Genomic DNA, 24,988 nt, shown 5'->3' on the forward strand with positions numbered 1-24,988 from the left:
TAACTCATAGGGAACCACTCACTCCAGCATATTAGCGTTCATCTCAGTTATTCGAATCTTTTGTGTAATTTCACTCTTTGTTATTTGGTTCGTTTAGTGCCCCCAGGTTCGTTAACGTTACTAGGACATACGAACGTTTAATAACACTGAGAAATGAGCGCAGCAGCTCCGAGTCACAAACAACCGGCTCGTTCTGTGCAGGGGCGGGTCGTTCAGTGGGTCAAGCCAATGATATGCCCCTTCACAGACCAGACTCGAATTCTATTGGCTCTTGCTGCTGTCAGTCTTTGGAAGTTGAAAGCAGACGAGTCGGTACAGGCAAGTTTAAGAGATTTTGTTCACCTAAAAAGACTCAGTCGCTGCTGTTGTGCTCTATCAGTATAGTTTAAGTATCGGTGAAAGGTGTTTTCGGCTGTGGCGTGTTCTCCTGCAGGACTGAAGGGTAAACTGGACTTGTTGATGTTGAGTTGGCGTTTTGGACGCGGAGCCAAAGAGAGTCCACACATTGTGACAAAAAAGGTTTGTGCACCGGCAACTTTCACGGTTTTGAAGTTGCTACTTTGCCAAAATGCATTGCGTTTATATGCAGGGATTTTCCTTGTGTGATTTACATTTTAACCAGCTCGTGTTGTATTCCACTTAGCTCTCTGTTAGATTCACTCTTCTGTCGTTTACTAATGTTAGTGTCTGTTTTGATTCAGATTTGAAACTCTCAGGTGCTGTTGATCGGGTGCCATGACTGTACGCAGAGGTGCATATATTTTATAGAAATTAAACACACACATGCAGCTGCAATCGAAATGATTAAACCTCTTTGACCTGCAGGACACACTGCTGCGGAGAACATTTAATGAAAACAATTTAATTTAAACATTTAATTCAACAAATCATCAGAACACAATTAGAGATTTTTTTTTAATGGGTCAGTGACGCCTACATTTTCTGTTTGTTCTGTCTGTTTCACTTAAAAATTGTTTAAATGCATAAAAAGATGTTATATATATATGCAGTACCTCTCCCATGTATGCACTCACTTGAACTTTTCAAAAAAGATTAGTTATCTGTCATTTTTTTTGTCAAAATATCATGTGGTGTGACCGTCCGACCCTAATTTTACCCTAAATGTATTCAGATTAATTTTCTGCACTATCTGCAGGATTTCCAAAGTGTTCTTGTATAAAATTGCAAAGTATTTGTATGTATATTTCCATCATAATATACAAACAAACTTATTGCGATGATTTCTATTTTATGAAATGTCATGTGGTGCGACCATCAAGAACCTGCAATTTTGGCACTTTTATGCTGAAATCCATTCAAAGACAGGACTTTGCATCAAAAACAAATTTGCCAAATACCCACTGAAGCATCAAACAGGTTTGTAACACTCTTTCAAATGTGAAAATAAATAAATAAATAAATAATTAACCTTTTTAACTGCTGGTATATATTTAACATACTTGGATATCATGTGGTATGACCTCCAGGAAAAAAAAAAAAAAAGTTATTTCTGTTATAAATTTCATCGTGACCTTTTGTGGGAAGCTAGCTTATTTTGTTTAGGTGGCCAATGTATCTGTGCCTGTGAAGTTTGACTGAATGTCATATGGTGTGACCACTGCAAAATGTTTTCCATGTCCCAGATTGGCAGTTTTTTGCTTTTATATTCAATTGATTGTTTATATACATAAAACACTTTATTTAGTATCATGTGGAATAGATTTGTATGCAGTTTGGGTAATTTCAGGTGGTTTAAGCTTATTTTTTTTCTTGCTTTTTATATATATATATATATACACATATATATACATATATTATTATTATTATTATTATTATTTTTTTATTATTATTATTATTTTTAAATAATAGTAATAATAATTTAGAGAGAATTTTAACCTCAAAGTTTTTTTTTTTTTTTTGTGGTACAACATATTTAGGAAAATTTTAAATGTATCAGAAATCTTCACTTTCTAATGTAATAAAACTAATCTTTTCTAGCTTTTGCGAGAACTCTGTTTGACATTTGCTACTCAAATTCAGCACATTCATGAGCTATGTTTATGTATGTGTAACACCTCAAGTTTCTTAAAAACAGCAGTGTTTAATAGGGGTTGAATAATAGATGCAATTTTTTTTTTTTAAAATAAAGTCCTGGATCTTCAGAAAAGCTTGTATTTGTAAAGTACTGCAGTCTCTGAGGGGTTGAATAACTTCGATTGCAGCTGTATATATTACTATAATAATATACTATAATAATATTGCTGTAATATTCAACAACCTCTATTTAATATCTTCTTCTCTTTCTCAGTGAATGTGGTTATTCTTGTGCTCCTCGTCATTGCCTTTTTAATTATTCTGCATCGAAATCTGCTGAATCTCAATGATTTCCTGAAGCAAGAGAATCCAGGTATGAATATGCTCATGCTAGTGAAAAACTTTGTAGCGTAATGCAGTGCACGTCCTCACTGATGTTCCTGTTTGTCTGCAGACACAGTGCCTGGGATGGTCCTGCCCTTTGAGACGGACTTCCTGTCGGATCATAAGGTGATCAGGACGGGAGATGAGATTCCAGTGCTCATCACCGCTCCGGAGGAGAGACTGGGAGCTGCTGTCACCGCCATGAACAGCATCCACCGCAACAGCAAAGCCAACGTAGTGTTCAATATAGTGACACTGAACGAGTCGGTGGTTCATCTTAGGTACAGCTTGTATTATTAGAGCAGTTTATTAAACTAAATTGTGTCTTATTACCTGTAACGTGATTATTTTCTCATTCCAGAACGTGGCTGAGTAAGACTGACATGAAACACAAAATTATCGTATTTGATCCGAAGATGCTCGCTGGAAAGAATTCGAATGACCCTCAGAAATCGGAGAAAGTGAAGCCGGTGATCAATTGCAGTCGATTCCATTTGAATAGAAGTGTTTGGTGTTCTGAAAATGCCAGTTATGTATCATAACTATGTATGTATCTTATTTTTCAGTTGACCTTCGCCAGATTCTTCTTGCCAGTTTTTTTGCCGGATGCAGAGAAAGTCATTTACCTGGATGATGATGTAATTGTACAAGGTGACGTGCACAATTTTATAGAATTCTAATATTGTTCACTGAGGCATAACCAAATCTTTGTCTATTCAAATAGCCTCTAGAATAAGAAAACCACCTCCTCCTTATTTTTTCAATATGTCACTTTGTGGAGTCATAAATTAGTAATTATGTTGGGAAGGAAATCTGCAGGGTTGTGTTTCAAGCTTTTTGTCAATTTTTCAAAGTTCACAACAATATTCAAAGGCCCTTTCACCGCTAGATTCATAGGAATAAGGAGTGGCCATAGATTCACTGATTTAAGATGATCTAGAATTCTAATTCAAATGAATTCAGTTAAAGATTCTTAGAGGTTTGGGGCTGGAAATATCTAGATTATAAGAAAATCTGAAATGAAAATAATATTTAGAAATAAGAAGTATCTGAAATAATACGTTTTAATAAAAGATTTGTAGTTATTTTATCTTATTTAAAAGCTTCCCTAGTAAAAAAATAACAGATTTAAAATGCATTTATTTTATAGTAAGTATAGTCAATTAACATATTTACTGACATATCACTTAAAAATAATTGTATAAAAATTGTGATAAAACTGTATTTGCAGTACTACTTGTGCACAGTGCATATTTCTTAATATTAAGCTCAAAATATGATTTAATGTCACTATTGATGAGGATTGTATGATCTTTAAATAATATCAGTCTTTAAATGCAAAATATTTAAAGAGTACTTAAAGTATACTTGCAATAGTTCCACTTTAGCACAATCAAATATACTTGAGGATATCTTTAGTTGGACTTCAGCACTACTTACACACAATTAAAGTGTTTTGAGCACAAAAATAGTTGTTTTAATTTATCAGACTTTAAATATACCAGTTTAGTATACTAAAAGTACAATTTCTGGATATTTTTATTAAATACATAGTGTAAATGTATTTGTAGTATACAAATACATTTTAGTATATTTATTTTTCACTAGGGTTGTTTTTGTTTAGTTTCAATTAAACATAATATTTTTAATTATTTTATTTTGTATTATTTTAATCAGTACTTTATTATCAACAGTAAAAAATTAATAAATATCACATGACATTGTTACATTTTTAATTCAGCAATATTGCTGCTGTAATTACGGCCAGTGAATTTGTCACAATAGAAACAAAAGGTAAACTTCATTGTGTTGTGGGATACAGTTGTATCTGCGTTTTTCCTTTGTTTTTTTACTATACGTTTTGTTTCATGTAGTAGACCATCTGTGTATTTAATGCGTATTGTGGAAGTATGCATACTGTATGCTGCAGAAATAGTAATAGTGTGATACAGTTCAATTTGCATTAAAATGCAGTAATAAGCATTATTTGTATTCTTTTCTGTGGTTCAGGGGACATTCGGGAGCTTTTTGACACCGGTCTTAAGTCGGGACACGCGGCAGCTTTCTCAGAGGACTGTGACTCCGTGTCGTCTAAAGGAATCGTCAGAGGAGCCGGAAATCAGGTATGATTGTGCTGGACTGATCTCAACCCCATTTCAAAGAATGTGTGGTTTTTTAAAAAAAAAAACCATGTATTCCAAACCTATTTTATATACTTGGATGGATTTGCATATTTGTTTTTTTTTGTGTGTGTGTGTGTGTGTGTGTGTGTTATAGAACAGCTATATTGGTTTTCTGGACTTCAAGAAAGAGGCGATCAAGAAGCTTGGAATGAGAGCAAACACATGCTCGTTCAATCCTGGAGTGTTTGTGGCCAATTTAACCGAGTGGAAGCAGCAGAATATCACTAGCCAGCTTGAGTTCTGGATGGAGCGCAATGCTAAGTTAGTTTGTGTTGTGCTGTGTTACTGAGAACTACAACAATCGTTCAAAAAAGTATTATAGGGAGTTGGCATTTCCAACCCTGTTTACTCAAGGTCTAGCCATCTTTGAGGGCTGTTAATGGTTTTGTGGTGTTGTTTTGTTTTAGGGAGGACCTTTACAGTAAGACTCTGGCAGACAGCATCACAACACCACCTATGCTCATCGTGTTCTACAAGCACCACTCCAACATTGACCCAATGTGGCACGTCCGACACCTCGGTAAGGAAATGATCAATGTTGTGTGGTTTACAAATGTATCTCAGTGACCAACGGTGTTTCTTGGAAACGGATGTTTTTAGGGGCAACAGGAGCTGGGAATCGCTATTCACCTCAGTTTGTGAAAGCTGCCAAACTTCTCCATTGGAACGGACATTATAAACCATGGGGAAGAGCCTCTGCTTTTTCAGAAATTTGGGACAAATGGTACATTCCAGATCCTACAGGTAAATTCCACCCAATCCGGAGACACGCTGAGGAAAAATAACTCTGGTTTGAGCTACAAGAAAAATGGATAAACTCTGTGTTTGGGGATGTTTAAAGGATGCAAAAAAAATATGGGGCCTTCATGAAACCTAAGAGTACCCAAGTTACGGGGACCAACATTGGAAGAGAACAAAAGCCGAGAGGCGACATTCGACACCAATGCACTACCTCAGCATTCATTGTCTAATTATAAAGTAATAACACTAAAACAATCATGGTACAGGTTTTAATATTCATTTTGTATGCCACATCCATGCAAGTGTCTAGATTTAGTTTTTTTTAACAAGTGGTATGATCCCAAATATTATTTGGTGAAACTGTAGACCCACTCTTTGCTTGCAAAATTTCCATTTCACTATGAAATATTTTAGATTTCTTTAGGGCTTTAGACACAAACCTGTGACAATTAACATTTCAGAATTTCTGTATTTGACACTACAGGAACCACTTTTTCCTTCTGTTACATGTTGTTTTCCTTTGTTTGGATGCATGTTTTTGTTGTTTTTTCTTCTCCATGCTAGGTTTTGTCCTTGACCTTCAAGTGAAAATATGCCAATTTGTACATAAAGGAAAAAAGTGTTCTAACAAAGTATTGAATAAAGCTCAGTATAAGTTTTGTATGCAATGTAAAAGTATGAACCTTTTATTTATTCAACTCAATAATACATATTTTATGTACTAATACAAACAGATACAGAGATCACATATTACATACACTCCAACCGAGTGCCTTTTCATAATCCGATTCCTCTCAGTCCACATGAATCTGTACACGCTGGAGAAACTTTACACAAAATCGGTGTTGAAATCATATGCGTCGTCATTGTTGTGCTGCACTGAAGTCTGGTCGACGTTGACCGAGATGAACTTCACTTTTTTAGCTGGTTTAGCTGCAGAAGATAAAAGACAAAAGTGAGACTGTTAAACTGACGGTTACATTAAAAAAATATACAGCTGCACGCAACAATTAAGGGGCCACGCTCTAGGCAAGCAAGGCAGCAAGTGTCAGATCAACTGAAGCAATGAGTACTAAAGCTATTTTAAAATGATTTTAATCAAAATGTCTAAAAAAAACAAAAAACAAATACAACCACTAGTAATATTATTTAATGGGTTACCACTTTTGACCAATAGGTGGCGCTGTTATCAAATCAATGTGGTGTGTTCAGTGTGAGCTGACAATGACACACAAAGTTTGGTGTCATTGTGTTAAAGCTTTGCAGAGATACAGCCTCAGAGTCATTCTTAGATCATGGCTCAAATTGGTTGCAGCACTGTACAAAAACTGATTAGAGTCTGTCAGTAAAAGCTATAACTTTGTGTCAGCACAGTCTGAAGATGATTTGAGTCAAATTTGGTGAAAATCAGACCAACAGTCTAGGACGAGTTTGAAAAAGTAGGTTTTCGACAAATCAAAATGTCGGACAGGAAGTTCAGCTGGTATCTATGTTCTCGGCCTTACCCAAGGAATATTTTGAGACAAGTTTAATTACAATATACTAATGCAATCAAAAGTCATTAGCATTTTTGTAAATTTCATTATTAGTGGTTAATGACTGGTTTATTACTTTTGACATACAAGTGGCGCTGTTACCAAATGTGACAATGGCACAAAGTTTGGTGTCAATATGTCAAAGCTTTGCAGAGATACAGCCTCTGATGCAGTTTGGTGTCATTCCAGCAAATTCGTTGATGCATTAAACTATAAGAGTTTCATATGTGGACACGAAATCCATAACTTTTTGTGAGCATGGTCTGAAGATGATCTGAATCAAATTTGGTCAAAATCTGACCAGTGTCTAGGAGAAGTTTGAAAAAGTAGGTTTGCAACATAAATCAAAATGGCAGACAGGACGTGTGGCAAAATTGGTATCTGTGTTCTCGGCGCGACCCAAAGAATATATTAAGACCAGTTTCATTACAATATGCCCATTTAATGATAAGTTATTAGCATTTTTTTAAAGTTCTTTACTATGGCCACAAGGTGGCACTGCCCCCATGCTCTGAGTACTGTCAAAGCATTGTGCCGAAGACAGAGTTTTGTAAAGATACACCAATACCTTCATAAAAGATAGCCATTTTTGATATCTCCTGAACACTAGGTGGCACTGCACCAAAACACTGCAGGTAGCCTCAGGTCATGGTTGTTATTACACACACCAAGTTTGGTCTCAATACGCCAAACCACTGTGGAGATATAGGAGATATAGCCTCACATCCATTTTTGAGTGCACTTCATCAGATTTGTTTGTGCATTATTTGAGAACAGTTTGACTAATCAACTTTATTTCCGTAACTTTTTGGCTAGCATGATCTAAAGATGATCTGAGCCAATTCTGGTGAAAAAGTTAAGTTGAGACAAGTTAGAGACTCCAAACTTGCTGTAGTTAATGTTGGGCCTGTCCTCTATCAGTGTGCCAAATTTCACAACTTTCCCTCAAGCAGTTCTATGAGCTGCCATAGACTCAAGAAATGGAAGAAGAACGCCAATGGTGCTTGGCTCCTAATAAAGAGAAAATCCATGAGTGTAAACCAAAAAACACATACCTTTTTTCTTTTTTGTTGATTCCTGAATCTCTGTCACCATCGTAGAAACTGGAGTTTCAACCTCAGGCTGAAGAACAAAAGGTGTGCCAATCAATACTCAACATCAGTCATTTAACAGAGCCCTGAAATAATGTGCAAGCTCTATGAATGGGGAAACACTGATCAAAATAAAAATAAAAAATTACGTTTACAGTTAGCATGAAATTTAGCCAAAATTTGTAAAATGCAAGTTATTGGTCTTACTGTGAATGATTCATCCATATGTATGATTTTTTTTGTTTTTTGACCTTAATCAGAATGTCAAAGCTCGATCTTCTGTGTTTGAGTCTCAAACATATGCAAAATATAGGTCAAATTTAAATGAGTAGTTTAAATATTGGATATGATTTAGCACAACCTCATTAATGGCAACATGTTTAATGTCTTGTGGATACACTTTTAAAAACTGCAAGATGAACGTTTATCCCAGTGCAAAGCTTTTACATACTGCAACAAGCCAAAATAGTTTTCTGTAGAAATTAACAGTTTGTAAACACCAACTCTACTGGAGTTTCTGTCAGAGTGAGATCAGAGTTGGATTAGAAGGTCATCAAGAACTTATGTGAACCACAAACTCATCATTTCTCATGGTCTCTGATGACAGAAGCGTAAAGCATCGTTACCGAACGATTTCTAGCCTCTCATAGGAAGTACCTCCTCTGTGTTGACGGTCTCTTCCGTCTCCTTATCTTCTTCTTCTTCTGTGGTTGTTACAGTCTCTTTAGGAAGCTCATTGACGTTCAGCACACCAGCGGTAGGGCCTCTTGAGTTAAAACTTATACTGCTCGCTAGATTGGGGAATCGCACACCTGAGGACAGGTACAAACCTATTACATTCTGATCTGTTCAATGATGTTCCACCATTAAGACGATCAAATCATTCCAATCTCAGACGTACCTTTCAAAACGTTCTCATTGCCCATCCTCACCGCGTCCATATCCACATCTGACCTGAGTTCAGTCACGATGGCGTCGGTGAGGTACGAGGGGAGGCCCCGGTGCTCTGGAGCTCTGGTGTGGTAACTCAGTTTTGGCCTAAAACAAAAACACATCACAAAGTTTAGGAAGAAACAGATTCTCAGTTATTTCAAAAAAATGGATTTTAAATTTTGAACAATAATCTTTTAATCTTTTTCTTTATTTTCTTTATTTATTTTTTCAGAATTGTTTGTGTTTTTCTAGTAATCAAATTAAGGCATTAAACATTTATTTATTTTTAATCAAATAAAAATTGAAAATAATGAAAATACTGTTCAAATTAATACATGGAAGAAAATTTTGTGAATATTCTGTTAAAAAAGGTTTAATAATAATTGTAGAATTTTTTCTATAATTTAGTAGTTAATCTGGTAGTAATATTTATTTTTTATCATTTAATTGATTTATTTAAATTCGCCAGAAATAGATTTTGTAATACTGTACAAAAGTAACACAAGAGTAATGTATTTCTGTTACACGGTAAACCGTACTTTTATTTTGACAGGTTGCCGGGAAGTTTTTGTGTGTATACTGTATGATATAATGCTAGTTTTCTCAAATCAAACTGTAAAATTCACATGAAATGACTCTCACAGTAGCTCCGGAGATGAAGTTCATGTGTTCATGTTGTAATATAATGAAACGCAGAGGCTGAAAATCACCACGAGCCTCACGTGTGCTTCAGTATTTGTGTAGTAAACAAAACCATGTTTCCGCCATTCATACATACAGAGCCAAGTCTATTTGCGTTTTAATATTCACGGACATTAGTCGCGGTTTGAATTAAGTGACAGACCCAATTTTGGTTTATTCATTTAAAAAAAAATTATGAATTCCGTGGCATTCCACGCTATAGAGTAAATTCCGTTTTTATGAATGGACTCGCGATCCCGTCCACATTTAGACAAATGTAGACAAAAAATGACATACCATTGTGTAAATAATACATATAACATACAACCTTTTTCGTTAAGAACAAGATATAAACCTGTTCTTTAGGAAAGTCAACCTTAAATAACTTTTGTTGTGATATGGCACTATATAAAAAATAAATTTAAGGGAGACGGGGGGTGCCGTTGAGTTATAACGGTAGGGGAAACACTGATAAATGTCAACAAACTGACCCTGTCCAGTCGCTGAGGAACGTCATGGCTGCCAGCTCCGTGTCTGGAACGTCACCTTTCTGCAGGAACCTTCGTTTCTTGGCAAGGGCGGTCAAGAACTCTAAGGAGGTTCTGTAGTCGGGGACGTTATACTGTAACATTATCTGAAAGAGACGCATGAGAAAAGATTGTATTATTGTATGAGGTTAAAGAGAAAAACAACCCTCTCTCTCTTGCCGGGCCCTTGGAATCACATCATGGTCAGTGGTGTTTCTTACATGTTGCTGACTGCACTGTTTGAGCAGAGTCCTGACCGCTTCCAGTGGACTCTCTTCGTTCTCCTCCACCTGCAGGCTCCTGAGGGCCATCGCATCTCCTGGGTTACTGGGGGCCGCCACAACCCCTGGACTGTCAATCATCTTCAACCTCTTAGTAATATGCACTTCCTGTTTACATCTGTAGGGAGGAGGGAAGAATGTTATCGAGGCGGTGCCTCGATGCCTTGCGGAGGAAATGCATTGTGGGATATGAAGCTCAGTGTTGGATTGATTGAAGACTTCACGCTGTTGTCAGTTCAATACAGTTCATCATGCTTCAAATTCACATTTGCAAGGACACAAAATATTGACGCTTTACCTGGTCAGTCCTCTCTGTACGCCAACGTGACACACTCGGACCTCTTTCACACTGTTGATGATGCTGCTCTTTCCAACATTGGGGAATCCTGAAATCAAGGCAAGAGCAGATGGTTCAATATTAAAGAAACAGAAATTTCAAAGCTGCTGTGGTCCATGCAAATGACAAGAAATCTTACCGACAACAGCAACTTTAAGCATGGTATCGGCATCCTTCTTGTTAGCCAAGGTAGTAAGCGTCTGTAGGAAACTGTCTCTTCCAAAACATGAAGCTGCTCTGCTGTGATCCAGAACTGCATTATTTCCTCTCTGCTTCCTCTGTTGCTGTAAAAGAGAGATTGTGAAATGCCAATATCTGCTGAGCTTTGAAATCCATTTTTTTGTTGCTTTTGTTCCTATACTAAAGCTTATTAAGATAAAAAAACAAACAAAACAAAAAAAAAATCTTGGGTCATCAATCTGTCAGGACCTACGATGGCGGTTTAGTACCACGTTATTATCATTTTTTTTTTTTTTCCAAAAATTATGAGATTAAAGTCAAAATGACAAGAATAAAGTTGCCATATTTCAAAAATAAAGTCAAAATATTTTGAGAATAAAGTTAAAATTCCAAGAATTAATTTGTAGCAACTACAAAGTTAAAGTTATAATATTTTGAGAGTATATTCTATCTTACTGCGCATGCAAATGGCCCAAACTGGGAGCACCGGGAGAAATTCCAAAGTCTCAGCTTTTAAAATCTGTCAGTTTTATAGCGGAATACAAACATTGTGTCTATTACAGTAATTTGTTTTCACGCTCTTTAATGTGGTGTTTCAATCATCTTTCTAATTACAATAATGAGACAATTGTTACATTAAATTAGACTATACTGTTTCTTTTCATTCCTTCTGATGTTCCTTCGCTTTTATATCATGCTGTAAACTTTAATCTCTATAAACTAAAAAGAAAAAACACATTTAGAATTTGTACTGTGTAATAAAACTGAGACTTATATTAAACTGAGACTTATATTAGAAGTACCAAAAGCACAAAGCTTATTGCTATTATTGGGTGGCTGGTGCACTACAAATATTACTTCCAAGCGTAATGTCCCTGCCAGTATTACACATGGTATGATTTCTGATAATAATCCCACATGTACTGAAATTAATTCCGGTGGCTCGGCAACTTCTCCCAGTGCTCCCAATTGCTACAATTTAATTTCGATTTTATTTTAGAAATTTTGACTGTCAAAACATTTCCATTTTATTCTCACACTTTTACGATTTTAATCTAGTAATTTTAGATTTTTTATTATTATTATTTTATTTTTTATTTTTTTACATGGCACTAAAACAGCATTGTACAGGCCACCTCAATAGACTGGCAATTTAAAAAAAAATGCATCATGATAAAAACAGACATATGTTTGCTTCTCACAAAAGTCACAAAGAGACCATTTTAAAGAGCAAATTGCCCACAAACCCTTAAATATTGAAAACTTTAAATATATTTTTACTACTGTATACTTAGTTAACACTGGTAGACTTTTATATATTTCTTGTGTAAATGTTTTAGTTGTTTCGCTTATTTGCTCTCATACCTATATTTACATATTTATGTGATTGTATATGGGGTCAGTACTTGTTTTCCCTCGTGAAATGAATACTCTTCTTTAGCAAGGAGACATTTAATTGACCATAAAGACATTTATAATGTTACAAAAGATTTCTATTTCAAATAAATGCTGCTCTTTTAAACTGTAATATTGCACAATAGGACTGTACTCAAAAAAAAATTGCAGCATTGAGGAGCATAAGAGATAAAACATACAAAAAAAAAAAAAACTCTCCAGCCCCAAACTTTTAAATAAAGTCCAACCCAACATGTTTTCCTTATTGCATATCCCATTTAATTTGTGAATGTGTTGCATTGTGGAATCACATATACATACCACAGTTCTGTCCTGTAGCTGCATTGATGCTTTGAAGAGAAAAGTTGGACACTCTGCTTCAAGATACCGGAGCCATTTCTCCACGTTATCTTTAGGAGCGAGATCTAAAATATAAAAACAGACATTAATATCCAATTTATCATCTTGATAACTGACTTGACGTGTAAGGCAATGCAAACAGATCTCTACCTATTTTGTTCAATATGAACAAGAGTTTCTTCTTTCCCTCGTGTTTCAGGACCATTTCCTCCAGCTGAGGGCAGCGGTAGCCCAGAGGATCTCTGGCATCCAAAACCTCCACTATCACGTCAGATTCCTCAATCACCTGCATGAGAATTCAATCCAACCTCGTAAATAACTCTGGTCATGTTTAAGACCATCACACAGATGGAGGAGTGTATTATCATCAAGTGCTGTATCAGTATGTCAACCTGCCTTGTTCAGCTCGCAGCATTTGAATGTTTTAGTGCTTTTCTTTTTAACTATTGCAGCCTTTGCTTCTTTAGCTTTTGCCACCTGCGAATGAACAATAAAGTCAGCAGCGTAGCTACAACCAACGAGTTAGTTCTCTAGTAACCATTTCTACACTTTTCTTACCTTTTTCGCTTTCTTGGACAAGGGTTCATCTCCAGCACTGGCTGCTTCTTTGTCCTTTTTCCTCTTTTCAGCTCTCTCTTGCTGTTTTGCAATCTTGTTTTGCTCTTTCAGAGCTTCAAGCTTTGAGAACAACACACATCAGTTTAGTGAAAACACGCATGTTTCATATGTACTTTGGTTTTAGTAATGATTGTACCTCCTGTTTTCTCTGCTCAGCTTCTCGAAGCACTTCCTCTTTAAAAGGTGCACTGTTGGGTACTCCAATATCTTTCTTTGGCTTTCGGGTTATTCCTTTCTTCTTTGCCGCTTTCCGTAATTTACGGTTATGCTCCCGAACCTTACAATGGAGAAAGAGAAGTGTGTAACAACAGCTAGAACAATTATATATAAATAATCACATATTATATATAGGTTGATATCAAAATTATTGATTTTTTTAAATGCCAAAAAATCATTAGGATATTAAGTAAAGATCATGTTCCATTAAGATATTTTGTACATTTCCTACCGTAAATATATCAAAACTTAATTTTTGATTAGTAATATGCATTGCTAAGAACTTAATTTTGACAACTTTAAAGGTGATTTTCTCAGTGTTTTGATTTTTTGCACCCTCAGATTTCAGACCATACAGCAATAAAAAGCTTATTTATTCAGCTTTTAGATAATGTTTAAATCTCATTTTTAAAAAATTGACCCGTATGACTGGTTTTGTGGTCCAGAACACATTTATTATCATCACCACCACCACCATCATCATCATATTTGTGGAAAACATGATGCATTTTTTCAGGATTCTTTGAAGATAGTTTTAAGAAGACAATGTTTCAAGAGTTTTTTTTTTTTCAATGTATAAGTCTATACTTCCACTTTTGATCAATTTAATGCATCCTTGCTGGGAAACAAAGACAGACAGATAGACAGATAAATAGATAGATAGATAAACTTCTTAAAAATTACCATCCCTATTTTGCATGGTGGAGTACATATTTATAACAATGTAAGAGAGGGATGCAAAATCTCTCAAAACATTTGATATTAGTTTATATTACAGATATTTTATAAACTGATTTCATTAATTTAATTGTGCATACTTATTTCCAATATTTATAATTATTTTTGCTGTCATTGAATGCTGACTTCTTTATATCCTGAATGACTGAATCCTTAATAACACTAAAAAAATAAATAAATAAAAAAAAAAAAAAAAATAAAACAATGTAAAACACTGTCAAATCTCAAATCATTTTATTCATATAGTTCATTAAGCTGCAATGCCTTTTGTAAAATTTGAAACAAATTTTCATGTTTTATTTATTTAGGCAAAATACTACTGAATTTTAAAACTGGCAATAATATGAAAATACGTTGCCAGTTGCGCTTTTGACCTATTAACATCACCTGTCATTTTAAAATTGGTATATCCCCAACACAAACTTATAACATTCATGTGATTTTACTACATCTACTACAGACCTGGAGCACAAAACCAGTCATACGTCGGGTACATTTGTAGCAATAACCTTACAACAATACATTGTATGGGTCAAAATGACCGATTTTTCTTTTATGCCAAAAATCATTAGGATATTAAGTAAAGATCATGTTCCATGAAGATATTTGGAAAATTTCCTACCGTAAATATATCAAAACTTCATTTTTGATTAGTAATGTGCATTGCCAAGAACTTCATTTGGACAACTTTAAAGGCGATTTCTATCTATTTGTATTTTTTTTGCACCCAGATTTTTAACAAACCACACATCAGTGGAAATCGTATTTAATCAGATGATGTATAAATCCCAAATTCAAGAAAAGCCCTTTATGACTGTTTTTGTGGTCCAGGGTCACATACACAACAATACTGTACTGACAGTGGAACATGGAAAAAAAATCTCTAATGATACAGTGAAAGTTTAGTTTAAATCAGTATGAAAAACAATTGTACCTGGAATCACACACTCCCATGTTCACTATGGTAAAAGCGTGGTACTTTTTTGGGTTAGTGATATTAAACTCTAGTTTGCTGACAACAACCAGGTCGAAACCAAAGTCTCTTCTCATGTATATATTGTGTATGAAAAGTCAAAACCTCTCACCTTCTTCTGTATTTTGAAGCGTTTGGCGCATGATAGACGTTTGCTCGCCTTCTTCAGCTCTACAAAACAGACACGTGGGTTACGTCAGTGCGTTTAACGGCGTCTAATAGTTTATAACGTCCTTATAACGAGCATTTGTATAAATACAACCATTTGAGTCGTGTTGGTGTGGTTCAAGTGTGTAAATAATGACTTTGTTTGAGATTGTATACTCACTCGGTCTCTTCATGTCTGTCGCCGCTCCAGCACGCGTTCCTCTGCGCAGCACGTGTCTTGTTCCTCACTTCCGCTTCCGCTTTCGCACCGCAAAGGGTTAATTTTTTTCCTCTTGGTTTTATTTAATAAATCAATCAGCCTCCGTGTTGAATGTGTGTCAGTCGTCAGACAGCTCTCAGAGACAGCTGATCAGACACGGACGGTAAGGCCTGCAGCTCGCGCGCGCTGTGTTTTGTCTGCATGTCTGCTGTTCGTGCTGTAATAAAGCGCGAGCATCATCACGCAGAGTGTTGCATGGCCCAGTGCGTGCGTGTGCGCGTGTATATGTGTGTGTGTGCGTGCGTGTGTCTTTGTTTTTATCCGCCTGTGCTGATGCATGTGTCACACAGCTTGTGCCTGCAGACACACAGCGGTCCCACCTTCAACATCATCATCATCACCATCATCATCATCATCATCGCCTTGCAAACCACAGAGTCCTGCAGACACTCTGAACCCTGCAGACACTGCTCAAGTGCATTGGTGATCAGTCATAATAATAAATGCAGACGATCACGGGTTCACGGAGAGTCTCGTAGCTGCACATCAGTCCTGTTAAAGATGCTGATTATGTCATTACATCGTAATAAAAACCAGGTTCGTGCAGAAGCGGGGTTTGTCTTCAGCTTCTTGTGTTGGTTTATTTCTGCACAGTGTTTTAAAAGTGCATATCTTGCCTTAAATGGCTCATTCATGTTTAGACCTAACAGTTGCCACTAATGCTGTTAGTGAGCTGGTATTAACGAGCATTACTGTGCTTTAGCGAGCTATTGCTCTGACAGGATTACTGCTTTATCAATAATGCTCCATTGTGTAAAATACGTGTTTAATTACTTGTATGAAATTCTTTGATTTTAAAATAATTTCCTGTTGGACCCTAAGCATTTTCCACCAGTGTGTATAATTGTAACTAAATACAAATGTCTTTAAATCAGTGTTGGAAGCTTTCAGAATCTTTTGTTTATTTATTTTTTGTGACCAAATTACCAGAGTGGTTTTGTTTTGTTAACTGTTGTTTTAGGGGAACTACAGCAACAAAGCATTTTTGGTAAATGGATGTCTACACATACTAATTCTGTTAGTAAATGGTATTTAATAGTATTACTGTACTGTAGAATCATACTGTTAATTCATGACAAATGTGACAATAATCCATTAGTTAATAATCATGTCTAATTTGATTTGAAAAAATATATTTTTAAATATATATCAGTTACTACATCATTGTTGTTATTATGAAGTGTTTATAAATTAATATTTGATCTCATTCTAACAGTGTAAGAAGTTTGTAAGAAGATTCTTTGTGGATTAATGGATTGATTGATTGATTGATTGACTGATAACAGTGTTGGCTGAAATTACCACATTTGTATTTTATTAGTAACTGTACACTGTAAAATCTTAACAGAAATGTTAACTGTAAAAGACTTAAACGCTCAATGCTAAGTTCACTTACTGCATACAGTAAAAACTGTAATAGATCTAACCGTACAGTACAATACTGTTAAATGTACAATTTGTGGAAGTAAAAAAGAACACATCTTATAATTTACAGTGGAAAAAAGGAACACTGACACCCTGTGACAGCTCACCTTTGACAGTATTTTGTTTAAATAACTGTGGGGATAGTTTATGTTTTCAGGTATGTATATTAGAGTTTTATGTTACAACTGTTGTATAATTCGTGTTTATTGTATTATTTTAGTTTCATGTGTATTACCATGACAATGTTAAGAATTTATGGCACTGTGCTCCTTCTATACAGTAGTATTTCCCTCAGCTTGTAAAAAAAGTTACTTGTGATGAACTTTGACTGTTAATTTAGCTTTCACTTCACCACTGTGTTATTATAGAGGTTCTCAGTATATCACCGCCTTGGAATTATAAGGTTCCATCTGCATTTTGAGCGGTTTTGAGATTGAGCTTCAAGGTTTTAGCGTTCCATAGACTTCTGTAGACAGAACTCTGTACACAGCTCACAAAAGAAACATCACATAATGTTAATAAGTTGTCACAGAATAAGAATATGTGAATAACTCAATTTTGACATAAATATCAGATAGAACCTTATAATTCCAAGGCAGCGATATGTTAAAAGTCCAAAACATGTAAAGTTCTGTAGCAGGCTTTCAGCAAAAGATTCACCAGAAAAATTTAAAATGTAATAATTTTATTTAGTAAATTACAGTTTTAAACTATAAAATGTACAGAATTATTTTGGCATTCACAGCTGCAAGAATTTTTTTTCTTTAAAAACGAGATTTATTTTTTATTTTTTTTAACAATGTTGTGATGATGGTGTTTTGGTGGAATCAGTGATTATCACTGTAAATGTTTGTAAGAGCAGCCCCTCAGCATATGAATGTCTATTTGCAATAAATTCTGTTATAGTACTAGTATTACTGCTAACAACCTTAACACCAATAATCATTTCTAAAATGTATTTAATGCATTTATAAAATAGATTCTTTTTCTATATATAGAGGGCTTTTACAATGGGCTCAAAGCGACGGAGAGCCACTTCTCCGTCCAGCAGTGTGAGTGGAGGCGATTTTGAGGACAGCCAGACCACATCCGTACCTTCGACCAGCCGTAAGAGGAGAAGAACCACAAACATTCCCACTGTTGACCCCGTGAGTTCAATACACTTTGTGTATTTCATTTGTGAAAGTTAATCAGTTTAAAAAGCTTTACTAAACATGCTCTCACAGATCAAATGACTTCACAGTCTGCTTGAGGAATACTGAAGATGTTATTTGTTCTAGTGTGTCATTTGGTACATTTTTTCCGTACAGATTGCTGTGTGTCATGAGTTATACAACACAATCAGAGACTATAAGGATGATCAGGGCAGGATGCTGTGTGAACTCTTCATCAGAGCACCAAAGAGAAGGTCGGTCGCACATTAAAGATTTCTGGCCTTTAAACATTTATGTAGTTCTTAATAGCCAAAACTCTCAGTTTTAACAACACAAATGGATAACACATGTTATGTTTCCCTATAGGAACCAGCCGGATTACTATGACGTGGTGTCTCAGCCCATTGACATGATGAAAATCCAGCAGAAGCTGAAGATGGAGGAGTATGATGATGTGGAGCAGCTCACAGCTGATTTTCAGCTCTTATTCAACAATGCCAAGACATACTACAAAGTGCGTATATATCTTATATATATGACCCTGGACCACAAAACCAGTCTTAAGTAGCACTGGTATATTTATAGCAATAGCAAACAGTACATTGTATGGTCAAAATTATTGATTTTTCTTTTATGCCAAAAATCATTAGGATATTAAGTAAAGATCATGTTCCATGAAGATATTTTGTACATTTCCTACTGTAAATGTATCAAAACTTAATTTTTGATTAGTAATATACATTGCTAAGAACTTCATTTGGACAACTTTAAAGGCGATTTTCCCAATATTTAGATTTTTTGCACCCTCAGATTCCAGATTTGCAAATAGTTGCATCTCGAACCAAATATTGTCCTGTCCTAACAAACCACAAATCAATGGAAAGCTTATTTATTTAGATAAAATGATGCTGTATAAATCTCAATTTAAAAAAAAACTGACCCTTATTACTGGTTTAGTGGTCCAGGGTCACATACACTGACCAAAATTATAAACGCAACACTTTTGTTTTTGCCCCCATTTTTCATTGTACACAAAAGGCCTATTTCTCTCAAATGTTGTTCACAAATCTGTCTAAATCCGTGTTAGTGAGCACTTCTCCTTTGCCGAGGTGTGGCATATCAAGATGCTGATTAGACAGCATGATTACTGCACAGGTGTGTCTTAGGCTGGCCACAATAAAAGGCCACTCTAAAATGTGCAGTTTTACTGTATTGGGGGGGTCTGAAAACCAGTCAGTATCTGGTGTGACCACCATTTGCCTCACGCAGTGCAACACATCTCCTTCACATAGAGTTGATCAGGTTGTTGATTGTGGCCTGTGGAATGTTGGTCCACTCCTCTTCAATGGCTGTGCGAAGTTGCTGGATATTGGCAGGAACTGGAACACGCTGATGTATACGCCGATCCAGAATGCCATTCAAAATGCCATCAATTAAAGGCACATGTGTTTGTTGTCCATAACATAATGCCTGCCCATACCATAACCCCACCGCCAGCATGGGCAACTCAATCCACAACGTTGACATCAGCAAACCGCTCACCCACACGACGCCATACACGCTGTCTGCCATCTGCCCTGTACAGTGAAAACCGGGATTCATCCGTGAAGAAAACACCTCCATAGTGCCAGACGCCATCGAATGTGAGCATTTGCCCACTCAAGTCGGTTACGACGACGAACCGCAGTCAGGTCGAGACCCCGATGAAGACGACGAGCATGCAGATGAGCTTCCCTGACACGGTTTCCAACAGTTTGTGCAGAAATTCTTTGGTTATGCAAACCGATTGTTGTAGCAGCTGTCTGGGTGGCTGGTCTCTTTTGTGTACATAGAGAAAGTCTTAGATCTTTGAGTTCAGCTCATGAAAAATGGGGGCAAAAACAAGTGTTGTGTTTATAATTTTGGTCAGTGTATATAAAACATACTTTGTTTTAATCATTGTACCAATGAAGTATCATTGAGATATTGGTGTTTATTGTATTGTTTCTGCTGCTCTACTATGTTCTCCTGATAGGAAATTCACTAACTTCAATAAAATACGCTGAAACTTGTTTTCCTGTGCAGCCAGAGACTCCAGAGTACAGAGCAGCTTGTAAACTGTGGGATCTGTATATCCGCACCAAAAATGAGTTTGTGCAGCGAGGGGACTATGATGAAGATGACGACGATGACGACTCACAGGAAAACCCTGGAGGAGCCACGGAGGAGGAGGTCTGACACCCCAAATCTCATCTGTCATTCTGCATCTGCCTGTCTCACCAGACATGCTTTGGACCTGTACAAAAGTGTTTTAGATGTGTCCAGACCAATCATTCTGGTTTGATTTGTTTTTACAGTCCGTTTCGAGCCTTAAGGAAGTTCTTGGGCAGCTTCTGGATGCTGTGTTGACGTACACAGAACATGGGCGTCTCATTAGTGAACTTTTCCAGAGACTTCCCTCTAAAGTGGTAGTTCTCTCAATTTCTTTCGTGCACATGCACAAACATATCGTAATGCTATAATGAATAATAATTTCAAAATTCCTTTTTAGCAATATCCAGATTATTATGCTATTATTAAAGAACCAATAGATCTGAAGACCATTGCACAACGAATACAGGTATCATATTCTTTTACAGCAATATTACCATGTGTTATTGATTCACGCTGAAGCTTGTTTCTTTTTATCCCTAGGTGGGCTATTATAAAAGTGTAAACCATATGGCTAAAGACATTGACTTGTTAGTCAAAAATGCCAAAACCTACAATGAACCCGGATCACAAGTATTCAAAGTAGTGTGTCACTGAAATTATATTTATTTTTATATGCAATTTATATCAATAAGTATATCTTAGACCTGCACTGTTTAGCTTGTTGTAATATGTATATTGTAATTTCAGGATGCAAACACTATCAAAAAGATTTTTGCACAGAGAAAACTGGAGCTTGAACATGCCGAACCTATTAAAAGCAGCATCAGGATCAGGTAAGATATGTTATGGATTACATGTTACTGTAACACAATACATTTTTCAGCTGGATATTTTAGCTTTAGTCAGTGTATAATCAGGGCATCAGGGTAAGTTATGTTATAGATGATGTTTTGCCACAAGTAATATATAAATAATATAATACACAATTGAAGACAAAACTTTACATTCACCTTGCATTATTTGACCAAAATAAGAGGGATCATACAAAATGCATGTTATTGTTTATTTAGGACTGACCTGAATTAGATTTTACATATAATCCACAAGAGAAAATATTAGTTGAATTTATAAAAATGACCCCGTTCAAAAGTTTACATACACTTGATGTTTAATACTGTGTCGTTTCCTGAATGATCCACAGCTGTGTTTTTTTGTTTAGTGATAGTTGTTCATGAGTCCCTTATTTGTCCTGAACAGTTAAACTGCTGCTGTTCTTCAGAAAAGGCCTTCACCTCCCACAAATTCTTTGGTTTTTCAGCATTTTTGTGTATTTGAACCCTTTCCAGCAATGACTGTATGATTTTGAGATCCATCTTTTCACACTGAGGACAACTGAGGGACTCATATGCAACTATTACAGAAGGTTCAAACACTCACTGATGCTCCAGAAGGAAAAACCATGCATTAAGAGCCGGGGGGTGAAAACCTTTGAACAGAATGGAGATGTGTACATTTGTCTTATTTTGTCTAAATCTCATATTTTTTTAATTCAGTACTACCCTTCAGAAGCTACACAAGATACTTACATGTTTCCCAGAAGACAAAATAAGTTAAATTTACACCGATCTTCAAATTCCAAAAGTTTTCACCCCCCGGCTCTTAACGCATGGTTTTTCCTTCTGGATCATCAGTGAGTGTTTGAACCTTCTGTAATAGTTGCATATGAGTCCCTCAGTTGTCCTCAGTGTGAAAAGATGGATCCCAAAATCATACATCACTGTTGGAACGGGTTCAAACAAAGAATTCGTGAAAAACACAGCTGTGGCTCATCAGGTAACAACACGGTATTAAGAATCAAGTGTATATAAACTTTTAAACAGCGTCATTTTTATAAGTTCAACTATTATTTTCTCTTGTGGACTATATGTAAACATCTTTTTATGTGAAACATCTTACTCAGGTCAGTTCTAAATCAAAAATAACATGCATTTTTGTATGATCCCTATTATTTTGGAAAAATAATTAACATTTTGCAGATTCAGCAAGGTGTATGTACACGTATGATCTCAACTGTATATTCTGTGAAGTTTGACAAATAGAGTTCGCACTGGTGTTTGTGAACAGGAACCGAAGGTTCGCACAGGGAGATCGACTCTCCTCCATCACTACCGCTCTACAGTATGGCTCCGAGAGCGAAGAGGACGCCATATTAACTAGTACGTCACACATGATGATATGTGTATAGAATAGCTGCACTGAAGTGTTCAATATAAAGACATCAGTATGTTTTGATGTGCCACTATTGGCTTATATACTAATGAGTTGAGTGTTTCCATGTCCCTAAGGCTCTGTTCATTACGATGAGGGCGAGTCAGAGGCCGAGAGCATCCACTCCAGCATGGACATGAGCAACCCCATCTTCCAGATGTACGAGGCAGTTCGGGGCTGCAGGAACAACCAGGGACAGCTTTTAGCCGAGCCCTTCTTTCAGCTTCCCTCCAGGAAAGACTACCCCGACTACTTCCAGCAAATCAGCCATCCAATCTCCCTCCAGCAGATAAGGTACAGAAGAGACAACATCGATGCAGTTCTTCAGTTTTGTACATATGATGAAGTATTTTGTCTCTCCTCAGGAGTAAGATGAAGAACAACGAGTATGAAAGTGTGGAACAGATAGACACAGACCTCAACCTGATGTTTGAGAACGCAAAGCGCTACAACGTTCCCAACTCGCAAATCTACAAACGCGTGCTGAAGTTGCAGCACATATTGCAGGTAATATAAATGCATGCCAAACAGAGACAGGTTATAAATTACTGCAGTCACAATTAATTTGAAATGTTTCTCATAGATCAAAAGAGTGTTTAAAAATACAAATGCACATAACTGATTGATAATGATACTTGTGTGCATACATGCAAACCCAAAAAATATTTAGACATTCAAGCCACTCTTAAAAGTGTATGAATATTATTGCATTAATTTTTTTTTTTTTGCCATGAACCTTGAAATACAATCATCCCTTTCCTAAAATATGAAGACAGATATATTTGTACGTGTAAAGGCCTATTTATAAAGAGCTTTGCACATGAAATGCAATAAATAAATAAATTAATTATATTGTGGCCTCAAGATATGTTAATGGCCAAAAATGTATCTAAAATGAGGGAACAAATTAGTACAACATGACCACAATTAAGTTAAATGGAAAAAATTGAGGTGGGAAAAATCTTAATTTGTCTTTTTTCCCCACATCATGTAAATCTGTACTGTGAAAAACATATTAAAATTGAAGATATAAAAAATATATTATTTCTATTTATATAAATGATTTATAACAAACATATTTGTATTATTGTTTAATAAATATAATATTAGAATTTAATAAATATTGAAAATCTGAAATTGAGATTTGTACATCATCTAAGAGCTGAATAAATAGCTTAAAATAAAATAAAGCTTGCCATTGATGTATGGTTTGTTAGTATAGGACAATAATTAGCCAAGATACTCCTATTTAAAATCTGAAATCAACCATTGAACAACTGATGAAATCAAATGTTAAATCTGGAATCTGAGGGTGCAAAAAATCTAAATATTGAGAAAATCGCCTTTAAAGTTGTTCAAATGAAGTTCTTAGCAATGCATATTACTAATCAAAAATTAAGTTTTGATATATTTAGGGTAGAAAATTTAAAAAATATCTTCATGGAACATGATCTTTACTTAATACCCTAATGATTTTTGGCATAAAAGAAAAAATGATAATTTTGACCCATATGTATTGTTTGCTATTGCTATAAATACACATGTGCTACTTATGACATCACATCATCACATTAACTTGAACATGTTCCATCTATATTTAAAATCCAAAAAGCATCCAAATGCTTTTTGTCTTCAAACTATGTTTATGTGTCTTCAGATGAAAAGGAAAGAGCTGACGAGGAGAGATGATGAAGACGGAGACAGCATGCTGTCATCTACTCTTTCTGATGGAGGCAGCACCAAGCGCAAAAGGTACATTTACAGCATTAAATCTTCTAGTAGTAAATGTTCGGAGCTTATCATAGTCTTAATCATTGAGCGTTTGTGGGCCCTAACGCATCACCTCTGGCAGCCATAAGAAGAACACAAAGAAGAACCGCATGAAGACTCTGTACGCCGCTGTGGCGGAGACTCGGGAGATGGGCACAGGCCGGAGACTCTGCGACCTCTTTATGGTCAAGCCCTCAAAAAAGACTACCCAGACTACTACAAGATTATACTGGAACCAATGGACCTGAGGACCATCGACCACAACATCCGCTCTGACAGATACCCCGGTGAGGACGCCATGATGGAGGACATGAAGCTGATGTTCCGTAATGCACGTCACTACAACGAAGAAGGCTCACAAGTGAGTTTGAGGGAGAACCATATAGATTAAATGAGCACTTCTCCATTGCCCTAGGTTTTATAAATACTAACTGCTCTGTTGTTTCATGACTAGCTTGTTGGTTTGACCCTAGGTCTACAATGACGCCAACATTCTGGAGAAGATTTTGAGAGAAAAGCGAAGGGAACTCGGACCTCCGCCGGATGACGATGACATCATTTCACCCAAGCTGAAAATTAGTATGTTTCGAAAAATGTATAGATT

The 24,988-nt window shown here is 36.0% G+C and overlaps 3 protein-coding genes across 4 annotated transcripts in view; 2 read left to right on the top strand and 1 right to left on the bottom strand.

Annotated features, from left to right (window-relative positions):
* The first annotated feature begins 317 nt into the window (after positions 1 to 317).
* glt8d1 (glycosyltransferase 8 domain containing 1) lies at positions 318 to 5,882 on the top strand. 2 transcript variants are annotated; one of them, XM_051122497.1, is made up of 11 exons: positions 319 to 519; positions 702 to 751; positions 1,281 to 1,377; positions 2,309 to 2,407; positions 2,489 to 2,699; positions 2,780 to 2,888; positions 2,985 to 3,069; positions 4,429 to 4,541; positions 4,696 to 4,862; positions 5,009 to 5,121; positions 5,202 to 5,882. In XM_051122497.1, the coding sequence occupies exons 5-11, from the start codon at positions 2,503 to 2,505 to the stop codon at positions 5,384 to 5,386; spliced, it is 969 nt and encodes a 322-aa protein (XP_050978454.1). In that variant the 5' UTR covers positions 319 to 519; positions 702 to 751; positions 1,281 to 1,377; positions 2,309 to 2,407; positions 2,489 to 2,502; the 3' UTR covers positions 5,387 to 5,882. The 2 variants fall into 2 exon arrangements, with proteins under 2 accessions (XP_050978453.1, XP_050978454.1); XM_051122496.1 differs by lacking the exon at positions 1,281 to 1,377 and having other exon boundaries at positions 318 to 519.
* gnl3 (guanine nucleotide binding protein-like 3 (nucleolar)) lies at positions 5,878 to 15,684 on the bottom strand. Its single transcript, XM_051122487.1, has 15 exons — positions 15,536 to 15,684; positions 15,320 to 15,378; positions 13,417 to 13,557; positions 13,221 to 13,340; positions 13,059 to 13,139; positions 12,813 to 12,948; positions 12,624 to 12,727; positions 10,867 to 11,011; positions 10,689 to 10,776; positions 10,331 to 10,508; positions 10,074 to 10,216; positions 8,870 to 9,006; positions 8,626 to 8,780; positions 7,933 to 7,999; positions 5,878 to 6,275 (listed from the first exon to the last, which is right to left on the bottom strand). The coding sequence occupies exons 1-15, from the start codon at positions 15,546 to 15,548 to the stop codon at positions 6,172 to 6,174; spliced, it is 1,671 nt and encodes a 556-aa protein (XP_050978444.1). The 5' UTR covers positions 15,549 to 15,684; the 3' UTR covers positions 5,878 to 6,171.
* Positions 15,685 to 15,763: 79 nt separating this feature from the next.
* The window catches only part of pbrm1 (polybromo 1), a 34,537-nt gene continuing 25,312 nt past the window's right edge, over positions 15,764 to 24,988 (top strand). Inside the window, 12 exon segments of the mRNA XM_051122481.1 lie at positions 15,764 to 16,171; positions 18,058 to 18,207; positions 18,370 to 18,467; positions 18,580 to 18,727; positions 20,278 to 20,424; positions 20,550 to 20,660; positions 20,744 to 20,812; positions 20,887 to 20,985; positions 21,094 to 21,179; positions 22,471 to 22,562; positions 22,692 to 22,908; positions 22,980 to 23,121. Coding sequence (XP_050978438.1) covers positions 15,776 to 16,171; positions 18,058 to 18,207; positions 18,370 to 18,467; positions 18,580 to 18,727; positions 20,278 to 20,424; positions 20,550 to 20,660; positions 20,744 to 20,812; positions 20,887 to 20,985; positions 21,094 to 21,179; positions 22,471 to 22,562; positions 22,692 to 22,908; positions 22,980 to 23,121 — 1,755 coding nt within the window. The 5' untranslated portion in view covers positions 15,764 to 15,775.

The sequence above is a fragment of the Labeo rohita genome, chromosome 11 (assembly GCF_022985175.1).
Source record: "Labeo rohita strain BAU-BD-2019 chromosome 11, IGBB_LRoh.1.0, whole genome shotgun sequence".
Classification (NCBI taxonomy): Eukaryota; Metazoa; Chordata; class Actinopteri; order Cypriniformes; family Cyprinidae; genus Labeo; species Labeo rohita.

Excerpts from the sequence above, each read along its gene's own strand:
- glt8d1 (XM_051122496.1), top strand. Across the intron at positions 4,863-5,008 it reads TGGATGGAGCGCAATGCTAA|GGAGGACCTTTACAGTAAGA; the intron begins GTTAGTTTGTGT and ends GTTTTGTTTTAG. Across the intron at positions 5,122-5,201 it reads GTGGCACGTCCGACACCTCG|GGGCAACAGGAGCTGGGAAT; the intron begins GTAAGGAAATGA and ends GGATGTTTTTAG.
- gnl3 (XM_051122487.1), bottom strand. Across the intron at positions 13,558-15,319 it reads GCTTCAAAATACAGAAGAAG|GTTCGGGAGCATAACCGTAA; the intron begins GTGAGAGGTTTT and ends CTCCATTGTAAG. Across the intron at positions 13,341-13,416 it reads CTGAGCAGAGAAAACAGGAG|CTTGAAGCTCTGAAAGAGCA; the intron begins GTACAATCATTA and ends TTGTTCTCAAAG.